Below are 16706 nucleotides of genomic sequence, written 5' to 3' on the forward strand. Positions count from 1 at the left end.
GGTCTAGTCAAACTCCCCTGCAGTAAGCAGGGACATCCCCAACTAGATCAGGTTGCTTAGAGCCCCATCAAATTTGACCTTGAATGTCTCCAGGGATAGCATCCTTGAAGGAGCTTCTAATGGTTGTGGTTACACCTCTGCTGCTATTCTCTCACACCTTTACTGCAGGTAATTGCCATAGCTAACCAGGTGGTGACTACTATGTCACAGCAGGTCCCAACCCAGCAAGTTAACTTAAAAAGCCATCCAGTTTAATATAGAGGGCAGTGAAGTGCAGACGAGGGAGGAGACAATTCTTAGTGCCTGTTCAGTCTGGTTGTGCTGATTGCTGAGGTAACTGCTGAGATGGTAGCTGCCTCCACTATATAGAAGAGCAGTGTTCAGTCTCCCATTCTGGGCTTGCAGTCTTCATCCTTCCCATCTTGCTATCCTTGTGGCAGGCAGGAGAGGACCAGACTATGTGGTTTCCTCTTTTTTGTTTCTTGTATTTTTATTTTAACTTTCCTCCTTCTCCATGATTGTATCGTCACATGTGATTCAGTGTGATGAAGCTCCTTGAACATATATGGTCTGCATTCCAGGATTAACTCCTTAGTTATACATGTGGCATGCTAAATTGTAAAGGAAAAACAGACTTCTGGGTGCGGTACTCTCACACAAGGGCTCCTGTACACGAGAGAAAAATCTGCAGAGAAAATTCATATCCCAAACTGTGGGTTGAAGACAACCTCCACATGTTTCTTCCCCACACCTTGTCTTGCACCTTAGTAGTGTAAAAATTGGGGAAGACAACATTTCATGCCATTTTAGCATTTTAGCACTGAAATGTCCTCAAAGCTATCTGGTACCAGCTTGTTCTCATGAAAACTATAAAATGTTACAAAGCTAGTGCAAAGCAAGAGCCTGCAGTGACAGTGATTTGTGAGATGCTATGTGTAGAAAAGGGAGAGGACAGGATCAGAGGCTTCTCCTCCCACACATACACATTTATATGACACAGGGATTTACAGGGTTGGAATAAATGGCAATCCTATCCTGGCTTTATGAATGAGGCTTGTGACAAAGTCGTTTTTCTTTTATTCGGTCTCTCATTAACTTGCACCTTTTGCACTGAGAAGTGTCAGCTGAAGCCATTGACTGTCTGCCAAAGCACTAGGCTTTGCATGGAAGGAAAATGTAAAACCTTGTTCAGAAATGTTGCTCTAAAACGTGGCATTACTTCCATGCTGCTTTTGATTCACTGCTTCTAACAGGAAGACACTAGAAGCTGAAGACTGTGACAAATTAAATGCTGCATCACTTGCTTCTGGAGATAATAAATGCAATTACTAATTTGTATCAAGATGGAGAATGGTTTCAATGATTTCATGCTAGTATTTCTGTACTGAACCATAAGCCAGAACAATGTGCTGTGTTATTCTGGGGTTTTTCTCCATGGGTTTTGTTTGTGTTTGTTCATTTGGGTTTTTTTTATTCCCTTTTAAAATTCTGACTACAAACAAACAGAGAGTTGCAGCTCAGAAATACTGATCAGCAGAGCTGTGTAGGGCAGCCCTTCATTCACCTCTATGGAGCTGTGTATTCACAGGGCAGGAAGGAAACTAATCTGGTACAGGCCACAGAAGGGGAAGGGAGCTGCATTGCCCATCACCATCTCACTTGCCTCTGTCATGCTTCCATCATGCTTCATATCACTATAATTAGTCAACACAACCAGTATTTGTCATTAACACCCTCTAGCATTATTTTATATTGGCCAAAGAATGCCCAAAGGCTAAAACAGAGAGTTATGGGGAAGCATTTGACCCAGTGGGCACAGTCTTCACCCTGATTATGGCTTGGCATAATGTGACTATCACAATATAAAGAGAGGTGTTTCCCTCTTTTATTTCTTTCATCTCCTGCATTTCTGTTAGGGAAAATTATATTTTCTCTTAGCAGCCATATTACTGACATGTTTTGTTACCCCAGGTTCTGAATTTCCCTTCCCCTTTCATCCTGCTGTTTTTATCAGTGATGTAGGGTCTTTGTGTTGCAGAAGTTCATCTACTACTTCAGCTGTAGTCTCTTAATGGCTACTTTCCTATGAAATAACTACTCTTTTCCTAGTAACCAATTCTGTTGCTGCTAAACAAGTGCAGGACAAATTAAGTTGCACATAAGGGACAATAATCTCACTGGAAACCCCCTCTGGTTGTTTCTCTTCAAAGTTAAACTGGACCATATACCATCAGGAGGGCAAAGAGATGATAAATTCCTTTGAATCAAAGGAGGAAGCAGATGTTTACCAAGTGGCTGACATAAGAGCGGGAAATAGTTTCCGCTCTAACTGCATGATTTGATGTGTTCATTTACAAAAGTAAATAGTGGGCATTGCAAAACACATTCCAGACTTCAGGCCCAGCAACAGTTCCTACTGTGCTGGTGGATGATTGCTATGAATTATGTCAATTGCAAAATAGGAGCTGCTACCAAATAAAGTGATAGGTTTTATTTCTTGCTTGCTTCATTCACATGAACTTCCTTGCTTCATTCACATGACCTTCCAAGTCAAATTATGGACTCTCAAAGGACAACATGATTTAGTGTGGGATTTCCTTTTTCCCTACCGGTTCAAAAGGAAGTAAAAGCCCCAGAATAGCTAATGGTTTTCATGAGGATATATAAAGTAGATTCAATTAGAAGTGTTGGCTTGGTGAAGTTACACATAAATGTTATTCTTCCCTGTGATGTAAAATATGGAACATACATGCAAGCTGGTGCATTTACTGTAGCTCTCAAAGAACTTACTTAATAAACTGCTATGGCCAGAACTTTGAAAAGACAAAATTAATGCAATTGCAAACTGACATTTTCTGCTGTAAATGGGATTCAGTTACATTAGACACAGTAATGCAGAATAATTTGTGCAATAGGGCTGAGTCACAATTTTATGGGAAAAATTGTTTGCACATTTTTAAGACATCAATGATTTTAAATGCATCAATTCAGTAACTTCCACTGGGAAAGTGTCATTAATTTTAGGGACCATGCCAAGCAGATGCAAAAAAAAAAATAATAAAATCAGCAATTAGAGGAAGAACAAGCAAACCAAAGAGATTTGAAACTAACTTTGTGACGTAGAATCTTTTTTCAAGGGATATTAATTGCATATTGGCTGTTTGTACCAAAAGATGCTCAAGCGTAGGGATTGTCTGAATGCTCATGTCAATGCTGAAATGCAGGACTCCCCTTACCCCACTGTGTGATCACTGAACTAAGTAAGCTCAGGGACCAGATGCATCACCAACCCACAGACAGCATAGTGAGGTAAAGAGATGAGCTGTCCTTATCATCAAGGTGCTTAGTCCCCTTTCTGCTATATAGCAAGACATGAAGACAGAACTTTCCCTGGTTTAAGCTGTGAATGCTCACAAACACAGTTTTCAAAATCTTGTTACACAATGGATTATGAATTTCCTGCAGTCTTTACCTCTGTCTGATGGAGTTCATGACCTCTCAGCAAAGGGATGCATTTTTCCTCCTTTCAGCTATGAAGTCAAGTGAGGCTGATCAAATGCAGATAGAAGCAGGTTTGAACTCAGGTACCATACTTTGAACTTAGTGATTGCTACAACAATATCTTGCCTTGTGCCTGGAGTAAGCTATGATTGCTCTTTCTGTGGTGGCTCTTGGGTCAGACCTAGCTGGGTTTCTGTAATCTGATGATGTCTCCCAAGATTCACAAAGGTGTAGAGTACTTCAGTGTGAAGACCTCAAAAAATACACATACTGGGCTTATATTACCAAACAGGAGTTTCCTTACTGTATGTTATTTTTTCCTCTGCCTTTGCTCCTGACAAAAGCAAGCTTTTTGAGCATATGTATATTGAACCTGTAGTACTTAAGTCATATATGTAGGATGGGAACAGAGTAATCTAGATCCTCTGGGCAAGAGGACAGGTATGCTAATGATAGGGAACAGGGATCTGACACATACTTACCTACTTTCATGTTGCTGTTTTGGGTGTGGGGTGGGTTTTTTTAATTATTGCTATTACTTTTTCTAGGACATGCACTTCTGGAAGATGAAAATAAGGTCTGGCACCTAGTACGGCCAGTAGATGAAATAGATGAAGGTAAATCAAAACGGGGCAGTGTGAAAGAAAAAGAGAGGACCAAAGCTATTACAGAAATCTACTTGACCAGACTTCTTTCTGTGAAGGTAGGGCTCAGATATACCATGGTTACACCTTACTTGTATAGACTTTGAGGTACAACTGAAGAAAATCATGTAACTACTAGTTGTGCGTTTGGCTGCAGCTTGAAGGCATGTCATTGTATAAGCTGGTGTTCAAGGCTTCAAGTGATTAATATGCCCTGAGGAACATTACTGGGAAAGAGATAAAGTATAACTCCCAATCAAAGCTGAGAACCATTATTCTGTGTTTGTTAAATAAGGATTTTTCTTGCAAGACAAAGATGGATACTCACTGTGACACCTGTTTAGAAACTGCTACAGAGCCTTGTATTTCTCTGTTCTTGTGTGTGACAAATAATGCACTACAACCTAGAAAAATAAAAATGTTTTCAATTAGTATGTCCTTTTAGAATATTTTTAGTGCTTATACTGCAGAATGGATCACAAGCAAAATAAATTTGTGAAGCACTCTTCCTTGCAGAATGGATTTAGAATTATATGTTTCATGTCCCTAAAGGCAGTCTTCTCATGTATAATGAGAGTGGTTTGATTGCAGCTAAGGCCTTTTTTCCAAGTGTAAAAGTGGCTGCGAAGGAAAGCATCTGTGTGGATGACATAGATTCAGGACAAAGAGCCAGCAGGTTGTTTACATCCCTCTCCTCTGTTAATTAATGCTTTGCAGACACCATTTTTATATTCCAAATAGCCAGTTTATAAATTATTATCAGTCTGGAGCTTTATTAACTCATTCAGAGTTGGTGAGCTGTTGGGCTTCTGGACCACAGAAACCCCATAACCCAAGGACTGATGATGTATCCTTGCTGACAGCAGAGTGACTTAGGACTTGTTTCCTACTCAGTCCTTACCCTGAAGTGACAGTTAGAGACAGGATGCAGCCCTTCAGATCTGTCTGCAGGGTCAACCAGATGAGGAGGGACACACTGCATGTGGCCTCAACAGGGTCACCTCTAAAACAAAGGGACAGTCTCTGAGATTGAAGTCTCTATGGTCCAGGCAGACTCAGCAATCTAGCCAAGCACACAGCGCTCCTGGGACTCTTCCCTCCTCGGGTGTGGTGCAGCTCATGTAGCTGGGCCAGACTGAGTATCTGATGAGACCCAAGTGCCTGCCCTTGAACAAAGAGTCAGATGCTGACTGGTACTTTTTCCTCTCAGTCTCTTTCTAAAAATCACATGGTGCTCTGGAGTTAGTGAAAATGGAGTTGGGAAGCCACAAAAACAATAAAAAATGTGCAACAGTTATGTAATGCACACAATCCTGAAGTGTAAATTTATTGTATGCATAGCAACCAGTGTCTGCTTCTTCTGCCACGCAGAAAGCACACCTTCCTGTGCAAACTGTAGAATAATTAGGGAAGTCACAACCATCTGGGCTAGAACATAAAATTGTTCTCTAGAAGGTCCTTACAGTGTGGCAGTTTGCAAGGTCAGTGCACTAAGAAGTTCCTTTTTTTGACAACTGGTACACTTACCCTCAAGATGAAGGCGATCAGTGAGTGCAACTGACTGTTGGTGTCAGTAGATATAAAAGGTTCTAGGGTGGCACTGAGTTCAGCCTATAACACAAATGCAATAGATTTTTTTTCAATTTGCTTTTAGGGGACACTTCAGCAGTTTGTAGATAACTTCTTTCATAGTGTGCTCAACTCAAACCACGTGGTACCACCAGCTGTGAAATACTTCTTTGACTTTCTTGATGAACAAGCAGAAAAACATGACATCAAGGATGAAGATACCATTCACATCTGGAAAACAAACAGGTACAATATGAACAGAGTAACACTTGCAGATAAATGAGAGTGCAATTCCCAGCTATGTACTGGCACTCTTACCACAAACCAAAGTAAATTTTGTTTATAATTCTCAGAACCACTTTAACTAAGATAAGATGTTTATGTCATTGAAAGGATTCCCTGTAAGCCCAGAAGCTGCAGAAATGAAAGCAGCTTACCTGTGGAGCTGTCCTTGGCAGATTTACCACTTTACTTTTTGTCTGTCCTCAAAGAATAGGAAAGCAAGAGGCAAACAGGACTAAATTTACTTGTCAAACCACAACATCTATTAACATACTACTCAGGTAGTTTCTCACAGATATCTTCTTTCCCTATTTCGGGGCACAGATTCTTCTCATAGGAGTTTTTCTGTGAGAGTTGTAAAGGCTTGGTTTACAGACATGGAAACCAGACAACAGATAGGCTGTGTCAAATTATAATGAAAGATACAAATAAGCTTCACTATTGTAAGGAGATCAAGATGCAAAACTCATGCTTAATTTCCCATGATTTATTTGTTGTAGAACATTTATTGTGTAAAAAGGATTATTTCTCTTTTTTTCTTACTTTGCAGCCTGCCTCTTAGATTCTGGGTAAACATACTAAAAAATCCCCATTTCATCTTTGATGTTCATGTTCATGAAGTAGTGGATGCTTCCTTGTCAGTCATTGCACAGACTTTCATGGATGCTTGCACAAGAACAGAGCACAAATTAAGCAGAGTAAGTGATTTGCATTCTACATCCTGACTACGCTCATGCCTGACAAGACAAAGGGCATCCTCCTAGACAATACCCATTCTCTGAGGAGATACAGCCTCGATAGTTTCTTCTTAGTTTTATAATGAAGTTAGAATTTCACTGCTTAACAGGTTGGTGAACATGTCAGTGCTACAATTTAGTCTGCCAACTGATAATAACAAAAAGGAGAAAATTATATCTGCCTTTATAAAAAGCAAATTTAGGACCTGATGTCATGGGTTTGGGTTCATGTCCACCAAAAATTTCATGCCTTCTGGCATTGATACGTTTGTAAAACTCAACAGTAATGGCATGTGTAAACTTCACCCTTTTAGGACAAGTAATCCTACCAGTGTTAATAGGCATTCAAATGCTAATCTGTAAAGCTCAAGTGAGATGTTCATAAATCAACCAAATTTTTCTCTATGATACATTTTTCAGGATTCTCCAAGTAATAAATTACTTTACGCAAAAGAAATCTCTAACTACAAGAAAATGGTGGAAGAGTAAGTATAGTCTCTTTTCATTGATTATTTGGAGCTGTTAGGCCTCTAAGCCTGTGCAAGAGGAAAGCAAATGCTGAGGTAGTCAAAGTCAGATGTCAAATGTTCAAAATTTTACTCCTGAATGTTACAACTTTCCCTCGGTGGTGGCATTGGCAGAGTTGAAATGGAGCACCCTTATGATCCAATGCATATCCATGTCAGTGCAGACACGTGGAGAGATTAATTCAGGAAAAAAATACGATGTTGATTTCTGCAGTGATCGTCGTTACCCATACAATCTTTCTAACCAACGCTGCACTTAGTGGAGATCAAATCCTGAGAACATTTTCAGAAATAATTTTTTTTTTCTATTCTCTCTCTGACTTAATTAATTTGCTAATTGGTAATTCTGTGAATCCCATGGAATGTCTGCCACAGGATAAAACTCTTGCTAGATGATGACTTCAAAAGTTTGAAGACCTAAAATAACCATCAGCTGCAATTATAAATAGATTTCCTTCCTGTGGTATGGCCTGTGTAATCACGTATGATTTGCCACTGTTGTGGAAGTACTAATAACTGTTGGAAGGAAGCATTACTAAAGGAATCATTGGTGTGCCGTAGTAGAGCACCTCCTGCATTATTAGGAAGGGTGTTTAACATAATTGCAAAATTGAAAGACAGAATTACCAGAAAATCACAGTGTATTTCACCTAATTGAAAGTCTGTTTTCATCTGTCACAGTTACTACAAAGGTATTCGTCAGATGGTGCCAGTTAGTGACCAAGACATGAATACCCATCTAGCAGAGATTTCCAGGGTAAGAATAAATTCCATTTTCTTGTCCTGAAATGGGAGAGAAGTATAGTACAGTCTTTCTTTGTCTTCTCTTTCTAACTCAACACCTTTTTTTTTGTATGTGCAAACATCAAATAGATTTTTCATAAATCTCTGAAATACTCCTGTCTACTGTTGTGCCTTTTAGCCCTTTGAAATGTTGGTTAATGAATGGAGTCAAGAAGGGTTATCATCACTAATCTGAGTGATGTAGGTGCCAGAGCAAAGTGTTCAGATATTTTTCACATCCATTGTGGAAAAACTACAGCACTCCTGCATTGTGTCTTCTCTCCACAGCATACAGAGGGGGTTTAGCATTGATCATACTGATAACATGTAATGACTGAATTCAGAATGCTCCTGCAGCAAAAATTACATTCCAGAAATTAAAGAGGAGGCACATATGTTAAGCATAGCCTGATTTAGACTGTTGCATGTGAGAAGCTCACCATGTGCTTGCTCAGTGGCACCTTTTCTCTTTGCAGTACAGCTTATTTGGGTTACGTCTCATGGAGAATAGCTGAGGGGGGTGATCGCTGATGACTCTGACTGGAGACTCTTGGAGCAAACACACTACAAAACCTGCTTTGGTCTTGAAGGAGTCTGTCCACTCTGCAGCTCAGCTTAGCTATAGCAGCCTTGTGCCTTTGTAGTACTAGATTTAACTTGGAGAACCAGGAGAGGCCCTCATCAGTCTTAAAAGATCTTGTTTAGCCTGAGCAAGGACAGTGTACTTACTGGCTGCTTTGCTCATTTGCTTAATTTAGTTGAAGAGTTCTAGGGTAAGAAGGATGTTTGGGGAATTTTTCAGGGTTTGTTTATTTCAGTGCCCTTAGGACCTATCATTTTGCAGATCAACATCCTCATGAGAGTATATCTATTTTCAGTCATTCACTACAATCTCATCTGCAGTGACATTTCATTTTCCAGCTCACTTTTATTTATTACACAAATTGATATTGATATAGATATATGAAATTAAAATGTTTGGCAAATAAAAGTAAATTCAGTAGAATGTTCTCACAGCAGCAGAATACGCTGATGATTTACATTACATTTTGTTTAAATGAATGTGGAAGGAATGATCGAACATTGCAAATTTTGACCAGATCTTGGTGACTTTTCTGGAGCAAGGAAAGACAAATATTTCTCTGCTGTAGTAGATCTTGGGTAATCATTTATGCTAGTAGCAATATTTTGCAATTCTTCATTTTTTAACTAACTTAAAGGACTAAAGGTATAGCTAGAGACATGAATCCTATATATTTGAATTAAAAACTATCTCTTTAGACAAGTAACACACATTCACTATATAAGTTAAATGTCAGGGAGGCAGGGAGTAAAAAGTAATAGAATGGTTATTTCCTGCTTCATTTAAAGTCCTTTTTGTCTCTGTCTCTCTCCCTCCTTTTCATCTTCATGATTCAGATGGCCTTTTCTGAATGTACACATGCTCATCATCTTGATGAGTTACCTTTGCTGCAGCAAGGCTTGAATAATTTCAGAGAGTAAGAGCCAGAGAAAGGATTTCAAACAGCCATGACAGAGACAGAACCAATGCTTAATATCTCAACAATATGTAGATTGTACTGAGTAAATGCCCTAGTTTTTCATACCCATGTTGTTAACATATGTTTGAGCTGTAGTCTGCAGTTTGACATTCAGAGTTCAAAATATTTTCCACCTCCAGTGTTCAGAGTTGTGGGTATGCTGGAAAAACACCAACACCAAACACAAGTTTGCTGTTTCTCATCCATTTTTTTCTGCCCTGTCATTTAACAAAAATTACAGGATGCATAACTTCCATTTGGAAATCTTGTGTCCAGCAGTTCTGTGTGCAGAGCTTTCAGCTACTTGATCACATTTTGACACATTTTCTGTCTGCTTGTATTATTTAACAGGCACATACCGATTCCTTAAATACACTTGTGGCTCTACACCAACTCTACCAGTATACTAACAAATACTATGATGAGGTAAGTCACAGCTTTTGTTTTTCATTTTTTAATAGCAATGGTAAAAAGTTATTAAAGCTAACAGCAGTCTGAAAGAATACCTTCTGTAATTCCCTGAACAATCAGGTTAAAAGCAATACTGCACAGCAAGCTCTAACTTTGCAGTTACACACCTTCCTTCACAATTAGTCAAGGGTGTGTTCTTATAAATGAACAATCTTGTTATAGGCTGTCTGGTTTTGGTTGTGATAGTTTAACAAGATCTGAAAGAGAAATAGACTTTGAAATAGACTTTAAAATAATTTCAGATTTATCATCACAGTCATTCATAAGAATGTCATGGAGCAAAAGGTAGTCGTCAGAGCTATATCAGGTTTCAAACTAGTGTGAGTTTTTCATTAGGAGCAATCCATTAAACCTGCTTACTTGTGGAAATGGGGCCATGCCTTTTTTTATTAGTTAAGATGCACTTAAAACTTCCATACATGCTACTGTTCCTGTTTTCTCATGCTAAATGAGGTGCCTGCCCAAGGTAAACCAAAGTAGAGTAACTGCTGAATATAGCCTGATTCAAAAGGAGGCTCATAGACTCAGTCAAAAACATTTCTTAGGTTTTTCACACCCTGTGGAAAGGGGGGCAAAGAATATCGCAGTGTAGCTGGGCTGTAGCTATGGCTCTCCAAACTTAATCTGAAAACAAAAAGAGAGAAGGAAACATTTATTCAAAGGTTTCCATGGAAATGAATGCCTCCAGAAGACTCTCAGAATTCAATCAAAGCAAGTAAGAACAGATGCTGAATTAAAAAAAAAAAAAGAAAAAAACCGAGTGAGCTCTCTTCAGTTTGTCTTGCACCTCAGCACAGTTCATGTTTTCACTTATATTTAGCATTAAAGGCAAAGAATCTCATCCTCAGCTTCATCACAGCTGCTTTACACAGGAACAGCCAGCCTGTTGCAGCAAGGAAACTCAAATCACCCTGTGAAGTCTTCCAACAAGGGTCAGTAGGAGAAGCAGCCAGAGGAGTGCAGGCCAAACTGATGGCATTGGTTTCCTAGTCCCTTATCCCTAGCACTAACCAAACTGGTTTTCAACACTTTCTTGAATGTCTCGGTGGCTTGACCTCTTAGAGAAACACTCAGGGACTTTGGATAACAGATCACCCGAAAAGCCTTCTTCCTTCCACACCCCTGTACCTGCTCTCACCTGTGATTTCACGTTCGGTGGCAGGCACAGGAGAGTCACCAGTGTGTGGGACCTGATCAGTAGCAGGCCAGCAAACCCCAGTGCATAGCTGCAGCTCCTCCTTGCATGTGCATCACTGTACAACAACAAGGTGCATCTGATGAAAAGGCTGCTAATTCAGAGTTATGGAGATAATCTGTCAAGAACCATTCAGTAAAATTAATCGAGCTTATTTATTTTCCATGAAAATGTTTTAATTTGCATAAATTGGAACATTCTGCAGCTGCCCTTGTCTTTATTACTGACACAGTGATTCCCAGTGTGTGCTGTACCTTCTGCATCTCTGCAGGGCTTGACAGTGACTAAGTGGGTACATTCTAATTGTCCACATTTATATGAGGGATATATTCACCAGCAGAGATAATCATGAATTATTTAGTCTAAATTTGAGGAGTTACAGCTAGATGTAATTGTTTAAATTAAGGGAACAATATTGAATTAAATTAGGTCCCATTTAAATACCGTAATAAGTGTTTATTAACTGTCTTGTAAAAATGTTTTCATGCTTTAAAAACAAATCCATTAAAATAATTATTTCTAAACAAATTTGCTCAGTGTTTGAAGCTCAGATGCTACACCAGCCCTTCAAAGTGAAATTACTGGCTAGATTGATACTGACTGCATTAATCTACACTGTCAATGATGTGCAAGAAGTACATTGTGCAAGAAGCAGTAAGAACCACAGGCAGTGACAGGCAAACTCTGTATCTCCAGCTCACATACAAGTTTACATAGCATTTAAACACAGCTAAAGGTTTCTGCTTGATTACAGTGTCTAACTTGTATTAAAAAAAACAGTTCCAGAACAGGAATGATTTTCCTGTGTAACACATTCTTCTAATGGAGAAACCTAATAGTTGGTGGAAAAGTATCCCTAAAGGATGGTGGAAATTAAAACCTTTTGAAACCTTTGAAATTTGATCTTGAGAAGCCCTAAAAAACTCTTATTTGAAGAAAAGCTTTTTCTAAACAGTTGACCTTTTCTAGCTCTCATTTTCAAATCCCTTGTGTCTTAGAGTCATACTTTCCTAGACATATTCAGTCCAGCAGAGGCTGCATGCAGGATGCTGCTCCTCTGGCAAGCTCTTTCCTTCCTGAACTATGTGGTGCTGGGTTAGAGCCTTGGCATTTCTTGGTGAGGGCCGAAGGGGAGCTTCCAGCAGCTGCTGACACTGCGGCCAGACCGTTTTCTTTATCTTACTGCCTATAGACAGAAGAGACCTTGTACTGCCCTGCCTTATGCCTGTGCATGGACCACCCAAGAGTTTCTCATAACCAAAGCTCATGGGGCTGGGGCTTAACTACTGCTGGTAAATGACACTTAAGCCTTGTGGGGTGTGCTGTAAGTAAAATCACTGCTTCTTAAATAGCTATAAAGATATTTTTCCCCCTGTCTGCTCCATCTTGGAATGTATTATTTTACAAGATAAAGGTACTACCTATTAATTTGCTTGGATCCCAGCATAATGAGAAACATTACAGCAACTTAAATAAAGTAACAGAGACAATCATTTTTATTGCCTTTGAACAGTAGAACATGGGGCCTAGTAGAGATGGACTTACCTTTGGTGCAAAGTGAATGCAAAAGACTCTTTACAACCATAGTAGTGCTATCAAACACTTGTTCTGGGAACTATGTCATATATTTTAAGCTATGTTTATCTGTGTTTCTTTCTTCTAGATTATAAATGCACTTGAAGAGGATCCAGCTGCACAAAAAATGCAGCTTGCCTTCCGTTTACAGCAAATAGCAGCTGCGTTAGAGAATAAAGTGACTGACCTTTGACTCAAAAGCCGCAATAAAGAAATCTGATCCGAAGATGTTCAAATTCATTCTTCCTGTTAAGGAAATAGTGTTCTATTTTTTAATGTGTAATTACAACTTTAAATGAAAGACTTCATGTTTTTTGATAGCAGAGGTGTAATGTAAAGAATTTTTACTGTAAATTATGCTTCTAATGAAAAGCTGTGTTGTGTGTAAATGAATCTTCTGTGGGAAAGAGAGTCCTTTGGTTGGGTGCAGGGTGGGGGGTGGAAGAAGGAAAACATAGTTTGTTTAATTTAGTAGAATCTGAGGCATCAGAATTCAGCATTCATTATTCAAGTAAATTCAATGCTATAGCATCCTTTCTATCTTAAGCAATATTTGTACTAGGAATACAATAATATACTCAGAGACACATGCAATATCCCCTTTTATTTTAGTAACTGGAAATTAACTTCCATATAGCTCTAAAACTTAGTCTTTGCTCATAATGAACATTATGAACGTGTTTGATTTCTCTGCAAGATACAGAAATGGGATTTGCTACCACACACGGTTCTTAATTTATTTATGTCCACGGTGATGCATAGTATTGCACCCACCACAGTAGGCTGCAACAGAAATAAAAGTCATGTCAGTATAGGAGGGTTCTACTGATCAAGTCTCATTCGGTTCAGAAATCACTGCAAAGAAATAAATAGTCCTTAAAACTTTACAACTCTTTGTTATTATTGTGAGTTTTATGATATATGCTAATGTGCCTTACTTGTACTAATTCTGTGAATCTGATGGTTTTGTAAAAAGAAGCAGATCAGAAAAAGAAATATTTATGTGTTATTGAATGACTTTTGTGTGAAAAACATGACCAGCAGAATGCTTGTAATTAGCTGCTTGCCGAGAGTGTGCTGTTTAACATGATCTGATTATGTATAATATCTTATTTTAGAATGGTTCTGATGATTTTTTATTTGAATCTCGGAACTGTCCTAGAAATACCATCACTTGTTTTTATTGTATTTGTGATGTAAAATACTAGTATGATGTTGGAAAATATCATATACCCGTCTATTGAAAACCACTCAGTTTTGAGCCTTGGAATGCTGCATTTGATTGAATACACACCATAACCCACAGCAAAGAGAATTGAAATAACTTGTCAGAAAGTGTGTGTTTACAATATAGGTAAGCTCCATACGAATCAAAAAGTTAGGTACGTCTTCTTAAATTGCTGTATTGCACACCAGAGAACTTTATTCCTCTTTGTCTCGCAAGTTTTTGGCAGTAAAGTAGCATTTTAATGAAGCGCTGCCATCTGTACTCCTTCGTTCATTGTCCTGCCAAGTGCCCAGACTCTGCTGATTCTCAGCAAGCTAATGCAGTGTCTGCTGCCTGCTCTCCCTGCCCGCTAGGATGTCACACAGTGACTTCTACTGTTTGTTGATGATTTTTTTTCCTTTTTAATAAAATTCCTAGTCTTTGTCAGTGGGCCTTTCCTTCGGTTTCTGAAAATCAAAAGCCTCACCGAAACTGGTTTCATGCCCAGTAGGCTGGGAGAGGTTTTTTGATTTGTTTTGTACTCTACTTTCTTGCATTTGTGTATAATCGTTCCTGAACCTGCCAGGCTGTAAGTTATTTTACACTGTTTAGGACTGAGGTACATGACTTCTACATCAAGGTGCTTTGCCAGCTACTCTTTCAACAACAAAGGCATCCTAATTTCATGGCTAATCTGTTTCTTTGTCACCATTTGTAAATCCTGTTAATTGTAAATCAAATACAATGTTGTTTTTTTCCACCAAGTGTCATGGGATCTTTACTGAAACTGGAGGGTGGGTGTTGAAAGGGGTCTTTAATGCTTCCCCCAGGGTTGGTAGAGCAGTAGCATCCATCAGTCTGTGGTTGGTAATGGAGGAGCACAGCACATCCTGCAGATGGTATGCCTAACATCATGCCCTTTTTATGGGCATTTGCTCTGAAAAATAAGAGTACTCTTGAGAAGAGACGATGTAGTGCAACGTTTTGTAGCAAGGTCTTCTTGCCTCATGAAAATCTGTCTTGGGACTTGAAAACCAATTAAAATACAGGCTCAGCAGCATCTCTCCAGAGAGATCAGAAAGCCCTGCTTGAGCTAATAGGGCTTTCAGAGGGAACATTAGCTCTCCCCCACCACCACTGACTTGATGCAGAGCAGCTGCAGGTGATCATAGCTACCGTGGCTGTGGCAATACCTGTCAGACAAGCCTGTGTGCCTGCCAGCACATGCAAGTTTCTGAAGGATCCATTGGTCAATCTTTGGTGCCCTTTTTTTTACGTCTTGGGAAATCTTCCGGGTTTTGGCACTGCAGCGCCGTCTGCCAGGCAATACGGAAGCAGATAACTGTGAGCAGCTGCAGCTACAAAGGAGATGCAATGCCAGTTCTTCAGTTTCTCAGAGTCTTCTCTCCTGAAAGCACAGAGTTAGAATTTGAATTGAAGAACTGTGCTGGTTTATTTTTTTCCCCTTTTGGCTAAGACCCTCCAGTGCCTGTTTTTCCACTCTGGTGCTCTGTTTTGTCCAGGCCTAGTTTTTGGCTTCAATTTTCCCTGTGTTTTAGCAATCTAATTCTTAAAGGCTTCATGCTCCTCCTTTGGTTTCTGCTGATCCAGCCATCTGGTTCATCTGCAAGATAAAAGGAAAAAGCCCACTGGGGGTCTCCCTCCTTTTCATTCCCTCTGCAGCTCTTCCAAAGGGCACTTCTCTGAGCACAAGAACCTTCCATCTGCATAACAGGAGCCACTCTACTGCATAGCTGCTGCTGTGAACAAACGTCCCTTGATTGGACATCTACCAGCATAGTTCAGAGGTGGAGGCAAGTTGTCAACCACCACCAGCAGGCCTCAATCCCATTGCTGATTTCAGCCTCTCCAGGGAGTTTGCTTGTCTCCTCACCAGCAAACAAGTGGGTAGAGACCTCAGGATGGGACCAAGTCCCTGCCTCTGCTTGCCCAATATGGAGTGATTCACCCAACAGACCAGGAACTTGAGGTTTTGGTCTCTGGGAGAAACTTACTCTCTATTCCTTAGTACCCTCTGACACCTTATTAGATCTTTTTGTCACTCTCTGTATGTCATAAGATGGAGGGAACCTCAGTGAGCTCGCATGTGTGAGGCATATGTCTTGCTCAAGTTGATTCCTCTGGTCAGTCTGCTATAGCTGTATTTGAACCTCTCCCTTCTGCAGGCTGCTGTGCTGGACACGTTTCTTAGCTTGCTCAGTCTAAGCTGTGTTTACACATACTCTGTACATTTGGTCTTTCTAGCAACCTTTTGAAGACCAGAAGAACTATCACTATACACACAAAAAATTTACAGGGAACTCAGAACAGAATTTCTAAGTTCACAAATTCCCCAACTGTTGTAACATGGGGGGATTTTTAGACAGCTGTATAGATTTGAAATATCTCTAAGTTTGAATTTCAAGTGTCCTGGATTTAACAGCTCTGAGAAGATTTTGTGACTAGGCCTTTACCGTTCCTGGTTTTCAAGCCTTGTTGTTTGGCATTTCAAGTCACAACAGTTGTTGCACTGGAAATCTCAGTACCATAGTCCTCGTGACTTGCTTTCATCCCTTATTCCCATCTCAATGAAGTCAAGCTCAGCACCCAAAGCTTTCTAGGTTGTCCATTATGCAAGCTCCTCCTTTTAGAGGTCTACTTTGCCATATCTGTG

At 39.6% G+C, this 16706-nt stretch overlaps 1 protein-coding gene across 1 annotated transcript in view; it reads left to right on the forward strand.

Moving 5' to 3' along the window:
• The window catches only part of PLXNB2 (plexin B2), a 62064-nt gene extending 47272 nt beyond the window's left edge, over nt 1-14792 (forward strand). The window contains exons 20-26 of the mRNA XM_068165730.1: nt 4050-4204; nt 5800-5960; nt 6547-6694; nt 7154-7218; nt 7942-8017; nt 9936-10010; nt 12914-14792. Of these exons, the coding sequence (XP_068021831.1) occupies nt 4050-4204; nt 5800-5960; nt 6547-6694; nt 7154-7218; nt 7942-8017; nt 9936-10010; nt 12914-13018 (785 nt within the window). The 3' untranslated portion in view covers nt 13019-14792. The remainder of the gene's footprint in view (nt 1-4049; nt 4205-5799; nt 5961-6546; nt 6695-7153; nt 7219-7941; nt 8018-9935; nt 10011-12913) is intronic.
• The last annotated feature ends 1914 nt before the right edge of the window (nt 14793-16706 follow it).

The sequence above is a fragment of the Melanerpes formicivorus genome, unplaced genomic scaffold (assembly GCF_026170545.1).
Source record: "Melanerpes formicivorus ecotype bairdi unplaced genomic scaffold, bMelFor1.0.p_v2 SCAF_3, whole genome shotgun sequence".
Lineage (NCBI taxonomy): Eukaryota > Metazoa > Chordata > Aves > Piciformes > Picidae > Melanerpes > Melanerpes formicivorus.